This window comes from Urocampus carinirostris, chromosome 2, assembly GCF_059441175.1.
Source record: "Urocampus carinirostris isolate Australia breed hairy pipefish chromosome 2, RoL_Ucar_1.0, whole genome shotgun sequence".
NCBI lineage: Eukaryota > Metazoa > Chordata > Actinopteri > Syngnathiformes > Syngnathidae > Urocampus > Urocampus carinirostris.
Window position 1 is genome coordinate 13,665,654 of NC_142350.1, and position 15,983 is coordinate 13,681,636.

A 15,983-nucleotide genomic window follows, 5' to 3' on the forward strand; every position below is an offset into this window, starting at 1 on the left:
CTCAGGAAGGTTGTATTGTTATCATGTAACTTGTATTTTTTTTCTTTTCATCCTTTCAAAACAGCATTTTGATGCATATATATATATATATATATATATATATATATATATATATATATATGCATATATATATATATATATATATATATATATATATATATATATATATATATATCTTATCTCTCATCTCATCAGCCGTACCGCTTATCCTCATTAGGGTCGCAGGGGGGCTGGAGCCCATCCCAGCCATCTCCGGGCAGTGGGCAGGGGACACCCTGAATTGGTTGCCAGCCAATCGCAGGGCACACAGGGACAGACAACTCATTCGCTCATTCACACCTAGGGACAATTTGGACCGGCCAATTCACCTGAAATGCATGTTTTTGGAACGTGGGAGGAAACCGGAGTGCCCGGAGGAAACCCACGCAAGCACGGGGAGAACATACAAACTCCGCACAGGAAGTCTGGAGCTGGATTTGAACCCACGACAGGTTCCCATAACATGAACTGTGCCGCACAAGCGCTAACCACTGCGCCGCCGTGCTGCCTTATATATATATATATATATATATATATATATATATATATATATATATATATATATATATATATATATATATATATATATATATATATATATATATATATATATATATATATATATATATATATATATATATATATATATATATATATATATATATATATATATATATATATATATATATATATATATATATATATATACTTTTTTTACTTCATAAATTACTTTTATCTTTTTTATCTACACAAAGCACAAACAACATTGATTGACATTTTTATTTTTTTCCACTGATCATCAAATAGCAGGTTACATGAATTCAGAAAAAAAACAAGGGCTGAGGGAAAAAAAACAGAGCCAGATCCCATCCCCTTGACAATCCAACACTCTTCACATCAATCAAATCAAGTAATCTAATTTTTCGAACGGGATATTTATTATATGTATCATAAATCACTCATCATCACACAAGAGAAACAACCATGCACACTTCATAACAATCTAAATGATTATATAAAATAGATATCAATACTTGGACATCGTTTGTTTTCTTTTCTTGAACTCTTTCTCTCCCCCTCGCCTTGCCATTTTTCTCTCATTATGGATCGTATCCCGGTTTCGGTTAATTTCTTTCAAAAGGGCCAAAAGAACAAAAAAGTAAAACATGTTAAAAATCTATCTTAAGCAGTTGCTAAGACATTTTCCTGCACCATTTTAACAAACCTACCTGCACTCACACCAACCATCATTGTTCAGTTTTAGCATTTTGACGGTTTGGAGTAAGGGTAAAGGCTGATTTGTCTCCAGAAAAGACCGTAACTCTGTCCGGCTGTTTCGTGGTGAGCTCTGACTCAATTTTAGGAGCCCCAACCTAAAAACTAATCGTGCAGACTTTTTAAAGGACATTGACTTTACCCCCGTTTAAACGTTCCCGGGCTGCCATCCAAAACACTAAAACCAGGTAGCGTGCCAAGCACAATATGTCCTTAATTTTTGCGAGGGTCCGCTTCAAAACAAACTACATTCAATGTTGGTTTTACACGTTCTCTACACGGCACCATAACCAGATGTGAACTGTTTACATGTTCGTGGCCCCCATTGCGTCTAACTGTAAAACATTCATTAAGTCTTACAGCAGTGACATAAAAGGAAAGGTCAGCTCACGAAAGACGAGTGTCGTAACAAGCACGTCAAGGACTCATTCGGTGCACAATTACTAGAACTAGTTGTGAGTTCGACACCTGAACCGTTGTTACTTTTGTGTTTCTCTCTGTGTCGCTCAGTGCCGTCTCGTTAAAGTAGTGCCAAGGCTTTGGCCGGTAAAAAACGAACATCTCTGTCTGCTTGTTAAAATTTAAGCAGTGGACACATTGTTGGTTGATATAGTGCCATGTGAATTGCTGTTGAATTTTAAGGAGACATGGCGATATATTGGATGTTGTAATGGTATTCTGTGCAGCCTTTTGAGAATCTTTGGGATTAAGGGCTATACAAATAAATGTGACTTGACTATATCGAGGGAAATAAAGTTGCTTCTTGTGGTGGTATGGTTTTGTAAAATAATATTTGGTTTCTTAGGGAATTGAATGACAATGTGGCAATGAAGATACGATATATAATCAATGTTCTTATATGCTATGTGCTTCTACCAAGGCAGAGTTGTTTTTTTGGAGCTCAGAATTTCTGATCCGAGACCATTCATCATGGCATCATTGCTCCTTTTTTTCTATATTTTTTGTTTGTCTGTGTATCTACGCTCTTCAGTTTAACTTTTCATAATATTACTTCGGCCATTCCAGCGCATTGTTGATTCCTAGCTGACTCAAGCAGGCAGGAAACCAGCAAAAGTGATACCTGACTGCATCCTCATTAACTCGGCATTCTGAAACGGAAAGTGAAGAATATTTGGGGAATGGGCTGAGGTGGTGGGTCAGGCAACCAAGTTGTCTTACCTTGGTTTGCCAGATTATTTTCCTTCAACAGATGTAGTTTCATTGGGGCGGCAGTAGCTCAGGAGGTAAAGCGCTCGTCTTGGGATCAAGGGATCCCAGTTCGAATCCCGGCTCGTCCGTGTTACATGTCGAAGTGTCCTTGGGTAAGACACTGAACCCCTAATACCCCCAATAAGCAGGTTAGCGCCTTACATGGCTGCAAGGCCGCTATTGGGAAATGTGGAGCACATTGTAAAGCGCTTTGGGAAGTCATTGACTTGAAAAGCGCTATATAAATGCAGATCATTTCATTTCATTTCATTGGGGCCAGTACCTATCTTCCGAAGACAACTAAAAGAGGAATGAAAATGAAATTAGTAGCCAGAAAATGTTCGTCAAAACCCCAGGATCTATTATCTGAGTAATCTAAAGAGGGGCGATGACACCCGGAGGCTCCTAGGCCCACCCCACCCCCCAAGGGGAGGAGGCCGAGTGGAGAAGGATGCACCGATAAAACCACAGTACCCCGACCCCTTAAGCCTGGCCAGGAGAGGCCCAGTAGTCACGTCAGCAAATGGTGGACAAAAACTAACCCTGTTTCTGGGCTCACCAGGTCCCCAGCTGGCGTGCCCTACCCTGCTCCGTGTAGTACACCAATATGTGTGCCTGAGTGTGTAATGCAATTAAAACCCATAGGAAGGGTCATGATGGGGGGTGTTTCCCCAATCCAGATTAATCCTTAGGGCCCCCAAAGGTGAGTGTGAATGTAATGCATTCAAACTATGGATTTTGGAAATTCAAAGAGACATTGTTTTTATTTATAATAATGAGGCTCTCCTAGAGGGAGCTGATGTGACAGTCCTTCATATTTGCGTTATGAGTACCCCAACACACAACCCCCCATGAAAATAATTTTGTAAAAATAACAAGAAAAAAGGAGAGTTTGGTCATTTACAGGCCTTTTAGTTTTTTTCCTCCTTGTTTTTAGTTGTACTGCAAAATGCAGCACATCTAGTTGTCAAATATTACGCAGCAACTCCTTAAAAAAAACAATTTTTTTATTATTTAATTTTTTACTGTTTTTCTCATAACTGAAAACCCTGGACTACAGTCTTACTGCAGTATCTGTGTCTGGCTGGCTCACGGCCTTCCCTTAAGGATTTCTAACTAAATCCTTATAAGATTAGTACTAAATAATTGACTAGAGCACTCATTTTTTAATGGAATGACTAAAGCAGCCCCCGCGATAAACGTGTCAGAGCAGAACTCCTATATAAAATATGTATAATAAAGCGATGACCCCAAAATAGAGCATGCATCAAGGTCCCTTAAGATGTTGGTGTGCTGCAGGGAGAAAAAAAGAAAAACATTGATCCACAGAATTCCCTTCCAAGTGAAAGCAGATGTTTCATTTACGAATCTGAGTTTATCCTATTGCTACTCACGGACGCCACCTGTTAAAGTGTTTTGGCTGACAGCTGCAGGCTAGCGGTTAACATTGTTAGCTTCTGTCCAATTTCAGTAGAGGCTTAGACCGACGATGCTCAGTTTCAAAGTCCCCGGTCGGACGGCAATTAAAACCTCAGCCCTCCAGTGGGGAGCTATGCGCCAACCACAGATCCATAAAGTTGATTTCTATCTATTCGCCTCATATCAACACAAACACTGTGTTGATTTACCCGACCAGCATAATTACGCTCATCTCTGGGAGATGCATATTACTCTCGGCGCGAGAACAGCTGCATTGACGATCCCATCACTAATGAATGAGGTGTCTGATGAATGGATGAAATATCTCTAAGTGTAGAGGCGGAGAAATGGGATGGTTCAAATTTCATAACAGTCAGTGACGAAGATGTGCTTTGGTGAGAGAAGGGAAATCAATAGAAACATGTCAAGAAAGTCGAAGTGTGTGGAATTGTTCATCCAAGAGACAGTGAAAGCAGCTCATCGCTTTATCGTGGCCAAGAGTAATAATTCTATTTTTTTTCTTTCATATCAAAAGTGTGCATTATTTGTGAACTCTTGACAATTTGGGGAATACAACCTAATAGCAAATTCTTAGACCAGTGTTACAATCTTGACGCGACTTTCGATTTTCAAAGGAAAGTGCATTATCTGTGCAAATTTTTCTTTTTTCTTTTTTTTGTGAGTACTTAACCCTTGGATGCATGACCTACTTGTACATAGACTCTTGCATACGTGGGGTCAATAATTAGTGGGGGAAAAAATACTATTGGCACATGCTTTATGAGTAATACTTGTAACATTGTCATATGACAACTTTTTTATTTTTTAGAGATTTTGAAGAATAACAACCTGTGGGGTATTTTTTGATCCCATTTATGCTTCCAAGGGTTAGTACTATTGACATGCTTTGACCTGCCTGCGAGCCATCAGATTGTTGAGAAGCAAAGACCTGTCTGTATGATGTCACCAGTCACTGGTTCTTTTGGAGTTTCTATATGGCCACTTTTGGAAACGCCTTGACATATCCTTAGAACAATTTGCAAAATACTAATGTTTAGTTTTTTAGATTGTGATTAAATTTGAGCTGGGACCAGGTAAGGGATTTAACGTTTGCCGCTGCTGTTTTCCTGCTAAAATGCCCATGATACACTCATCTTGCATGTGATTACAAAAACAGAAATCAGGCGATAATAAAAGCCTACCATATCTGTTTTTTCCAAATTAGATTGTTCAATGTTAGTAGCACTTGCGGTGATTATATCAGTTGGGGTCAAAACTCCAGAGTGTTACCTTTTGAAAAGTTGTTACATTGCAATGTCGATTAGATTACGGTTAATCGTGGAGCTCTAGCGCTTAATGTTGTGTGGTGAATTGAGTAAAAGTAACCTTCTTTGGCCCCTGGAAAATAACATTTTGCAAATATTTGTTTCATATATAAAGTGAATTGGGCTATAAGGCAAAAGCAATCAAAATTATCGTCAAGAGCTAGAGTTTCATACAAACGCATTTAAATACAAAAAATGTACATCATATAACATCAATTATACCATCATGACATCTGGTTTCACAATTAAAATCAATTTTATGAACAAAAATTAACATGTTGACCGGAACAGGGCAACAAACAATTAGCTAAAGGACACTCAAAGACCACCTGTATGTAGCTCAAAGGTAGAACAAATAACTTATGCGGTATCATTTATTTTTGACTATGCGTTTCTAATTTTATCCACCATATTTTCTAGTATATAAGGCACACCGGAATAATAGGCACACTTTCAAATTTCTGGCCAATTCCAGTTGTTTATATGCACCTTATATCCCAGAAAATGCAGTCATTTTCAAATAGTTTGTTGGAATTACACGGTTGACCTTTTTTTTCCCCTCGACACAACTTGCATTTAGGGAACCTGCAGAATTGCAGGACGCGTTGCACTATACGTGTCATTGATCTTGCTGCCGTGAGTATCACTCCTCTTCCCATCCCCCGCTTTGTCGCAGCAAGGGGTAATTGTCAGCCCGCTGACATAGGAGAGCGCCCGTTCCTGAGCCGCCCCCAATTTATCCCCTGGCTCTGAGTTCTTCACTTCAATGGGAGATTCATGTTCATTTGTGCAATCCATGACTTGGATGAATGGGCACATTCACAGGTACGATTAAATAACACGTACGGTGTTTATGGGAGTTCATCATAATAATATTTCTCACTCTAAACCCCTCCCGCCCCCCCACACACATGCATCCATAGCACACGCAGTTAATGTGGGTATTTACCACATTCACAAAAATAACCCTCTAAGGGGTTTTCATGAACAGATAAAAAGTGTGACTAATGTAATTGTGATTAATGAGGTTGAAATCATGCAAATCTTTTGCATATGAAAAGACTGTACTGTCTTTTGGAGGACCAATCCTGCCAAATGTATAAATAAATGTATGAATAAATACATTCAAATGTATGGTATATAAATAAACACACACAAACAGTATACCAAATAATACATAAATATGACATGAACACAATGTTTTCTTTTATTTATTCTTATCAATTATTTCGGTATCTGTTTTGTCATGTGTTTTGTCGTGTATTTTGTTGCATATTTTGTCATGTATATTGTGTACTTTGTCATATTTTTGGGCGTGCGTTGTTTTTTGGTGTATTTTGTTGTAGTTTGTTTCGTTTATTATGTCGTGTATGTTGTATATTTGGTTGCGTACTTTGTCATGTATTTTGTCATGCACTTGGTGGTGTTTTTTGTGTATTTTGTGATGTATTTTTCATGCATTTTGTAGTTTATTTTCTGCTGTATTTTGTTGTGTATCTTTTCGTGTATTTTGTATTTTTTGTCATGCAATTTTCCGTGTGCTGTATTTGTTTCTGTATTTTGTCATGCATTCTGTCATGCATTTATTCGTGTATTTTGTCATGTATCTTTTTATGTATTTTGTAGTGTATTTCCTGGTGTATTTTGTGGAGTATTTTGTGTTGTGTTTTGTCGAATAATTTGTCCTTACGCGTTTTGTTTTTATTTGTGTATTCTGTCGTGCATTCTATCATGAATATTGTCATGTATTTTGGCATTTATTTTTCGTCTATTTTGACACAACTTAATGTTCTAAAAATGAGGGGAAGGGTCAAACTGCCTGAGTTTTCACCTATTGGTTGATCAACTAGCGCGTCAATCAACTGCAATGCCTTAAGAAGATACAAGCCAATTCGTTCTTCACTTATCAACCAATAGGTTAGTGGTTAAATGTGCCGCCCCCTCATTTGAATAAATGATATACACAAAAACATATGCAGAAATACACACAAATTACACAGAAAAGATACTACAGATATATTCTACAAATACAGGACAAAATACCAATATAAAAAAAATGACAACATGAATTAAAAAATGCAAACATAAATAAATACATTGAATTTATATGTCAGATTTAGGTATCGTGCGATTTATTTATGTGTTCATTTATACAATTTATGTATGTCTGCATATTCGTTCATTTTTTCCTTCATATCGGCAGGTTCGGTCCTCAGTACTTTACATTGACAAACACAGAACATGCGAATGCTGACACCGACATCTCATTCACGCATAAACTGAGCAAAGTATGTTCACTGGTGGGCCTGTCTACCTGCTCTTGCCATCGCGTATTGCAAATAACCCCCTTGGGGCGAATCGCTACTGTCTGCCTCATTATCATATTTATTTAAAGTATCACATGACCCATTTCATTCCAACACGGGATCGAGTCATGATTGAGCGCTCCCATATTTAAGGGCAGTCTCTCAGGAGAAACTGCTGTGCTCAATGGGAGCGTAACTATTAAACATAATCTCTGCGCTGTCCTTGCCGAGGTAATGGAGAAAAACGCTGATGAAGATGCTAGCGGGATAACATCATGCGGACACAGTGTTCCAAGATATGTTAAAAAGGTAATGTGGAAAAAAACATAGATGTCAGGAAATAATTACCCTCACTGTGGATGTCATATTTATTTTTATTTTTATTTTTTTTGTACAGTGCATTGCAAATGTGTCGGCCCTCCAGAACCTTTTTAAATAACGGCATACTCAAGGCTTCAGACTTAGGGTTAGGGTTAGGGTTAGGGTTTTTTCTAGAATCAATATGTGAGACACAATCATGACAATTAAACCCATTTTCCCCAACATTTAGTCACAAGTCTTTTTGGGTATGTCTTTAAAAGTTTTGCACATCTTGAAACAGAAATATTTGCCCATTCTCCCTTACAAAACAGCTCAAGTTTCTTAAGGTTTGAAGGTGATCATTTGGGCACACCATTTCTCAGATCTTTCCTCAAATGCTCCAAAGGATTTGAAGTCTGGACTTTGGTTTGGCCATTCTAACATTCTAATTCGGGTGGGTTTAAACCATTCCATTGTAGGTTTTGCATTGTGTTTAGGGTCAATGTCCTGTTGGAAGATGAACTTGTGCCTCGTTCTCAGGTTGCAGATTTTCTTCCTTAGTTGCCTTGTATTTGCCTCCATCCATCTTCCCATCAATTTCCGGTCACTGCCGAAGAAAAGCATCCGCCGGAAGATGATGCTGCCACCACCATGTTTGACAGTGGGTAAGGTGTTTTCAGAGTGATTTACACTGTTATTTTTACGCCAAATGTAGCACTCTGTATTAGGCCAGAAAATGTCCATTTTGTCTCATCTGACCAGAGCACCTCATTCCACATTTTTTGTGTCTCCCAAAGGGCTCCATGTAATTGCCAAATGGGTCATTTCTTCCTTCCACTCTTCCATAAAGGGGCCGATAAATGCAAAGTATGATAGATTGTCCCACCTCAGCTGTGTATGCCTGCATGTCATCCAATGGTTGCTTCCCTGATCATTTATTTTCCTTGTATGGGCCGGAATTCAGAGGGGTGGGAAGATCTTTGTAGGTTGCAGTGGTTTTATGCTTTTTTTCCATTTCAATATGAATTATCCCACAGTGCTCCGAGATATGTGTAAATACTGCAAACATTTGTGTCCGATACCTGCTTTATAACCAGGGATGTGATTTTTCCGCTAATTCGCGGAATTCCGCTTTTTTTATCTCCAAAAATAAAATTTTAAAATTTCCGATTTTTTAAGTGGTAAAAAAAACGATTTCGTCTCTACAGCATTCCATTTTAGTGTTTCCGTAACTGAAATGAAACGGATCTTGCGATTGGTTGAAGTCTCCGTGTTGACCAATAAACGCGCTTGTTATAAAGGCATAGGAGTATGCCATTGTTCATTTCTCACACGTTTTTGCCGGGTGTTTAAAGAAAGATGTCCGTGATCGAACGCAAAGATCTCTTGAAAGTCACGCAAAGAGCAAAAAACACGTGAAAGAACTCCAGTCAAGAACAACAAATTATTCCATCGCTTGAAGTTTTGGTGCCCAAACGAAAACTCCAAAACTTTACGGCCTCCATCCCTTATTGACATCACAATCGGAAGCGGTAATAGAGAGACGTGATCCACCCCAACAACCTGTACCAGTTGCTGATAGAGTCGTGAATTTTGAGGTAGGTGGTAAACTTTTCAAATTTATTTGACAGTTTTCTCCTTTTTTTCGAAAATATTTTAACGTAATAAAAATGGCCATAAGTATTTAACAATTACAATACTAGATTTTCATGTGTACATTACACCAACACTGTAGGGGCCTATAATTATTGTATTTTCATTTATCAAATATTCGGATACGCTGCTATTAAAAAAAAAAATTATAACATTTAAAATATGATTTAGGAAATGTAAAAATATTATTAAGCCTATAAGTAATCAAAATTATTGTCAGTATTTATATTGTTTAAATTAAGTACTTGTATGATATTCTACCATTGATTTTCTTAATGGCCACAATATTATTATGGTACATAATTTACATGATTTATGTGTTAACTTAGTAATCACATTAGTTAGATATGATGATATTCTCAGTGATAGTTTTTAAAAGCAAAGGCAGTCCAATGTTTTTTTAATGTGACTGATTTTGAGTTGACTTAAACTGTAATTTTATATGGGATAGTTCAATATACATTGAAAATTTATGCTGTTGTTTTGTCTATTTCTTTGTCATCTGAGTGCATTGAAAGTACTTAAAAACACGGAAAACCCATGAGCTCCGGGGGGCTTCGCCCCACTTGTCCCCCCACTAGGGAACTGCCCTGGACCTAGCTGGGTGCCCGCGGCCCCCAGACCCCCGGCTAATTTTCAGATAATTTCACTTTTGGTCAAATCACATCCCTGTATAACTTTCCAACACTTTATCCAGGACTTTTCTTGTGTGTTCTTTGGGCTGTCACCTTTTACAGACCTCCGACCCGACTACAGAGCAGTTGCATTCAAACTAGTCAGTCATTTAGGTCGACAATGGATCATTCAGAAATCCTCAGGGAACCTTTGGGGTTTGTTGGCTGAGCTTAGAGAACAGGGGGGGCAATATTTTAAGAACACTAACATTTTATTCATTTTTAAATATCATATACACTATTAAAATAATTTGGTTCCACTTCACGATTGTCTCTTGATTGTTAGAAAATATTTTGAGCTTTTTAGCTTTGGAGCCTGAAATGTGGAAATAGGACAAAAACTTCGGGGGGTTATAATTTCACCCGGCACTGTAATAGCCATATTTTTCACCAGGTTATTCGCAGTGACCGCAAGGCCTGTAGCCGGTAATGGAAGATGAATATCATTCCTGCTGTCGGTCTCAGGTTAGAGTTATCGAATGCTTTCCTCGGTTGTGTTTCTCCGGAACCGGTCAAAGCCTGGCCTCTATTGATCCACTGCCCACTCGGAAAACATATTCTTATTTGTGTTCTGTTTGATCGGTTGTAGGAACGCAGTTGTCGGGCATTGACTTGGGATACGGCGGAAGGTCCCAATTTGATCCGTCCTTTGGTTCCCCAGAGTTATCATCTCTGAAAGGGACGATTCCGTCTGCTGTTACACAATCCCTCCGATTGACCTTGACCTTCTCCATAAGGAATTGTATCGATATGAGTTGCACTTTAAATAAGCCAGAGGGTGAATTGATACAGTCACCTGAAATGTTTTAGATAAGGATCCTGCCATATCTAGACATACATGTATAAATACCCACACATATATGCCACTTAGAAGAATAAAAACATACATAAATCATGTGATAACTAAATATTTGACGTAGATGCAATGTATTATAATATTTATCCATTTTCCCCCTTGTATTATTTAGTGCATTTTGTCGGTTGCTTATTTCATATTTAATTTGTCAAGTATTTTGCCTTTTATTTTGTCGTTTACTAATTTCGATAGTTGTTTTGTCGTGTATTCTGTCATGTATTTTGTCAGATAATTTGTCGTTTAATTTGTCCTGTATTATGTCCTGAATTTTCACAGTTACTTATTTCGGTATTTCTTATGGTGTGTAATTTCACATGTACTTTGTCATTTAAAAATGTAGGTATTTATTTGGGTGTGTGTTTTGTCAGTTTTGTTTATTGTGCCATTTGTTTTGTCCTGTATTGCGTTGGTTACTTATTTCACTATTAATATTGTTGTGTATTTTGTTGTGTAGTTTATCATCTACTTATTTCTGTATTTACTTTGTCTTGTATTTTTCATTCTATTATAGTGTTTACTAATTGTGTTCTTTAATTTATGTTATTCAATTTTCTTATATTCTGTCGTGTGTCACGAGGCGTGGTGGGGTCGAAGGAGTGATCGGACCAGAACGGAGGCAGGAGGCAGGAAGAGAGAACTCAATTGCGCAACGATCCAAAAGGTTTATTCAACAAAATCAAAGTTGTCCAAAACTCTGGGACATGACGAAACAAACAGTTGATTCTTCCAACTCAACTAAACAGGACAAGGCATAACAGAACAGACAATGGTTTAAACTAAAACAGGACAAGGCATAACAGACCGGGAGTTTGTATATGTAATGAGCCCGCACCCGCAAAGCCCAAAATCCAGCCTTAAATAGCAGACACTCGATTAGTTGAACTGCTTCAGCTGGGTCCAGGGGGCGGGGCAGACCGGTCGCCAAGGCGACCATGACAGAGCCCCCCCTTTAAGGGACAGCTCCCGAGGTCCCAAAAAGAAAAAAAAAAAATTACTACCTCGCGCCCCGGAATGGTTCGACGCTCACGATTGGGGCAACCCCGCTCCCTCCTCCGAACACGCAGGAACGGGGAGAGGCAGGCGCCATCTGCGTCGGGCGGATCGGAATCGGCGCTCGGGAGGGGGGGTCCGGCGGGCAAACTGGACAGGCGAAAACAGACAGACAAACAAGGGAGTCGAACAGGCAGGCAGGCCGGGGAGTCGAACAGGCAGGCAGGCCGGAGAGTCAAACAGGCAGGCAGGCCGGAGAGTCGAACAGGCAGGCAGGCCGGAGAGTCGAACAGGCAGGCAGGCCGGAGAGTCGAACAGGCAGGCAGGCCGGAGAGTCGAACAGGCAGGCAGACCGGAGAGTTGAACAGGCAGGCAAACCGGAGAGTCGAACAGGCAGGCAGGCCGCAGAGTCGGAGTCGGACTGGCAGGCTGCAGAGTCGGAGTCGGACTGGCAGGCCGCAGAGTCGGAGTCGGACTGGCAGGCCGCAGAGTCGGAGTCGGACTGGCAGGCCGCAGAGTCGGAGTCGGACTGGCAGGCGGCAGAGTCGGAGTCGGACTGGCAGGCGGCGGAGTCGGAGTCGGACTGGCAGGCGGCGGAGTCGGAGTCGGACTGGCAAGCGGCGGAGTCGGAGTCGGACTGGCAGGCCGCGGAGTCGGAGTCGGACTGGCAGGCCGCGGAGTCGGAGTCGGACTGGCAGGCCGCGGAGTCGGAGTCGGACTGGCAGGCCGCGGAGTCGGAGTCGGACTGGCAGGCCGCGGAGTCGGACTGGCAGGCCGCGGAGTCGGAGTCGGACTGGCACGCAGGGGAGACGGAATAGCAGGCAATCGGCACGGGAGTCGGGCAGGCAGGCATGAGAGTCGAACAGGCAGGCGTCAATTCTTCCCGGGACCCCATTCGAGGCACAGCAATGGCCACGACGGGCGGGGCCGTGGTTCGAACGGGCAGGGAAGGTTACCTCTGCTTGCCAAACGGCGTCCTCCAGCTCTCCCCAAATCGCGCAGGGATCGTTCGCTGAGTTCAAATGTTGGCGGGCTCATTCTGTCACGAGGCGTGGTGGGGTCGAAGGAGTGATCGGATCAGAACGGAGGCAGGAGGCAGGAAGAGAGAACTCAATTGCGCAACGATCCAAAAGGTTTATTCAACAAAATCAAAGTTGTCCAAAACTCTGGGACATGACGAAACAAACAGTTGATTCTTCCAACTCAACTAAACAGGACAAGGCATAACAGAACAGACAATGGTTTAAACTAAAACAGGACAAGGCATAACAGACCGGGAGTTTGTATATGTAATGAGCCCGCACCCGCAAAGCCCAAAATCCAGCCTTAAATAGCAGACACTCGATTAGTTGGACTGCTTCAGCTGGGTCCAGGGGGCGGGACAGACCGGTCGCCAAGGCGACCATGACAGTCGTGTGTCTTGTCAGGTATTTTGTCTGATAAATTGTTTATCTTGTCACTTACATTTTCCTGTATTTGTATGGTGGACCAATTCTGCCATATAAAACACGCGGCTAAAACAAGTATTTACCGCTTTCAAAAATAACCTTTGAAATATTTTTACTAATGGATAAAAAGTGTAACTTATCTAATTTTGATTAGTGATTTTTCTAATGTTTGTTCATATTAAGCCTTAGTGTTTACATTCAGGACCAAGCCTGCCATATGTAGAAATAAATGTATGAATAGATAAAAATCCATATTAATAAATGAACATATAAATAAATCAAATAATACATAAATATATGACAAATGCAATTTATTCATGCTGTATTATTCATTTCAGTAAAAATCCCTTTATCGGTTATTACATTTGTTTGGATTAAATTTGATTTAATCTATTCACCCTCTTTGGGAAAACCACCCTCAACCGACAGTTCACAGTTTACGGATCCGCATGGGTCGTCTAGGCACCAATGAGGACGCAACTCTAGACAGCCTTCTCCACTGTTGACTGTTTCAAGCCTCTTCTTGGGTGATGTCAAAGTTGGGACCAGCCCGTTCCTAACTGTATTCAGCCAAGTTCTTTTTTGGTCTTCCTCTCCTCCTGCCCCATGGACTGTGCCCTGGAGAATTAGTCCTGATGATCTTGTGACGTGACCATACCTCTGAAGTTTCCGTCTGTGCACAGTTGAAAATGATGTTGCGCACTGTTTTGTTTGTCACATGGGCTAAGTAGCTGATACTGGACGTTTTCTGTAGCATCTCGTCTCCTTGGCCTGGATTTTCTTTAACAGTTTTGCTGTGACACTCCATGTCTCTCAAGCATACAAAAAGGTGGATGTTACCAGCACTTGCATGAGTTTGATATTTGATTTCACTGCTATACTCTTGTCCCTCCAAACGGGTTTAAGTCTGGCAACTGCGGCTGTGGTTTGACCCCTCTTCTGATTTGACGGTTTCCAGTTTTATATTTGGTGACAGGTTCTAGCTCTCTGTGGTTGATGGTGATGTTTATGGTGGGACCTTGGAGTTTGTTGGTTATTACTTTTGATTTTTTCTGTGCTGATTTTCATCCCATCCTGGGATGATGCTGATTCCAGAAATACAGCCTTGTCTCACGCCGACTGTGGTTCGCAACCATGCTCCAATGTTACCATTGATAAGCACCGCACTGTTGGCATTGGCATACACTTCGGTGACTTACCTTGCAGGGAAGATTCTATGATCATGAAGGTAATTCTCCCAGGGTGAGGCCTTGTCATTGCACTCCGATCAGGCTGACCTCTGCGAATTCTCCAAATGTGTGAATCTCGACTGCAACATTTCTGGTAGTGCGGGACTGCGTGCGCGCTTTCCCCTGTTTTTTTTTTAACCAGCTCGGTAGCCTAGATGGTAGGGCGCCTGTTTCGAGACTGGGAGGTCGCTGGTTCAAGCCTCGGCCGAATCATACCTAAGACTTACAACATTGGTACTCATTGCCTCCTTGCTTGGCGCTCGGCATTAAGGGTTGGAATTGGGGGGTTTGGTCACCTAATGACTCCCAACACAGCAGTTGGGTCTAAAACGTCTGCGCCCTCTTTGGCGGCGACTGCATCGGCTCGCTACAGTTTAACTGTACGGGTCAGGTGTATCGACATTTCGTTCTGTGTGCATGGTTACAAAGAATGACAATAAAAGTAAATTCTAATTCTATTCACTTGTTCAGTGGTCTGAACCAGTTCCTGGCCTATGTTGTACTTCAGCATGGTGGCGCATGAAGCGGCTTGCCATACTGTTAAATATGTCTAGTGTTAAATGCCTTCTTGAAATCGACAAAAACGTGATAGAGGTTACCCTGGTGTTGTTGAAACTTCTCACATAGTATCCATAGATTTAAAATCTGTTCTGTGGTGCTCCTTTCCTCCATGAAAACGTACAGTTCTTCGGCTAAGATTTTTTCAGCCTTTGTTTTAAGTCTATTCTGTAGGACCTTTAGCATAAATTTATTTGCATGGCTGATGAGCTCCAGTTGGAGCACAGTTGATGGTTTACTTTTTTGGTAGCATAATTACTAGCAATCTTGTCCATGCAGATGGCCACTGCTCTAAGGGCCGGATCTTTCTGCAAACCTTTGTCAAACTGTCTATAGTTTGCTCACCACCATTTAGTATGAGTTCTGATAGGATGCTGCCGATTCCTGGAGATTTTCAGTTGTTCAGTGAGTTAATTGCTGCCTTTACCTATTCTCTGAGGCTAGAATTCTAAAGGACTACAAGGTCTCCCTGTGTGTCGGGTGGTTGTAGAGTTGTTTTCCACCGGCTATACATTACATTAAAAAAATAAAAAATAAATAAAAAATGACATACATACTTGAATAGGGACAATGAAGGTGGACTGTTCGGATGGGTTGGTGGGGCCTGTTGTTCAGAAGAATGATGGCTTGTATCTGTACACTCACGGTAGCGGGATAAAGTATTGGTGTAGTCGGTGAGTGATGTCTCACTATTGTGTTTGG

At 40.9% G+C, this 15,983-nt stretch overlaps 1 protein-coding gene and 1 non-coding gene across 4 annotated transcripts in view; both read left to right on the forward strand.

Annotated features, from left to right (window-relative positions):
• Positions 1-15,983, forward strand: part of khdrbs3 (KH domain containing, RNA binding, signal transduction associated 3) — a 149,729-nt gene that overhangs the window by 14,999 nt on the left and 118,747 nt on the right. Inside the window, exons 2-3 of one of the 3 annotated variants that reach the window (XM_088328999.1) lie at positions 8,206-8,327; positions 8,414-8,538. The exons of the other annotated variants lie outside the window; for them this stretch is intronic. Coding sequence (XP_088185125.1) covers positions 8,508-8,538 — 31 coding nt within the window. The 5' untranslated portion in view covers positions 8,206-8,327; positions 8,414-8,507. The remainder of the gene's footprint in view (positions 1-8,205; positions 8,328-8,413; positions 8,539-15,983) is intronic. 3 annotated transcript variants of the gene reach the window in all.
• On the forward strand, positions 14,686-14,849 carry LOC148371098 (U1 spliceosomal RNA). Its single transcript, XR_015849820.1, has one exon. It is a non-coding gene; the product is annotated as a U1 spliceosomal RNA (small nuclear RNA).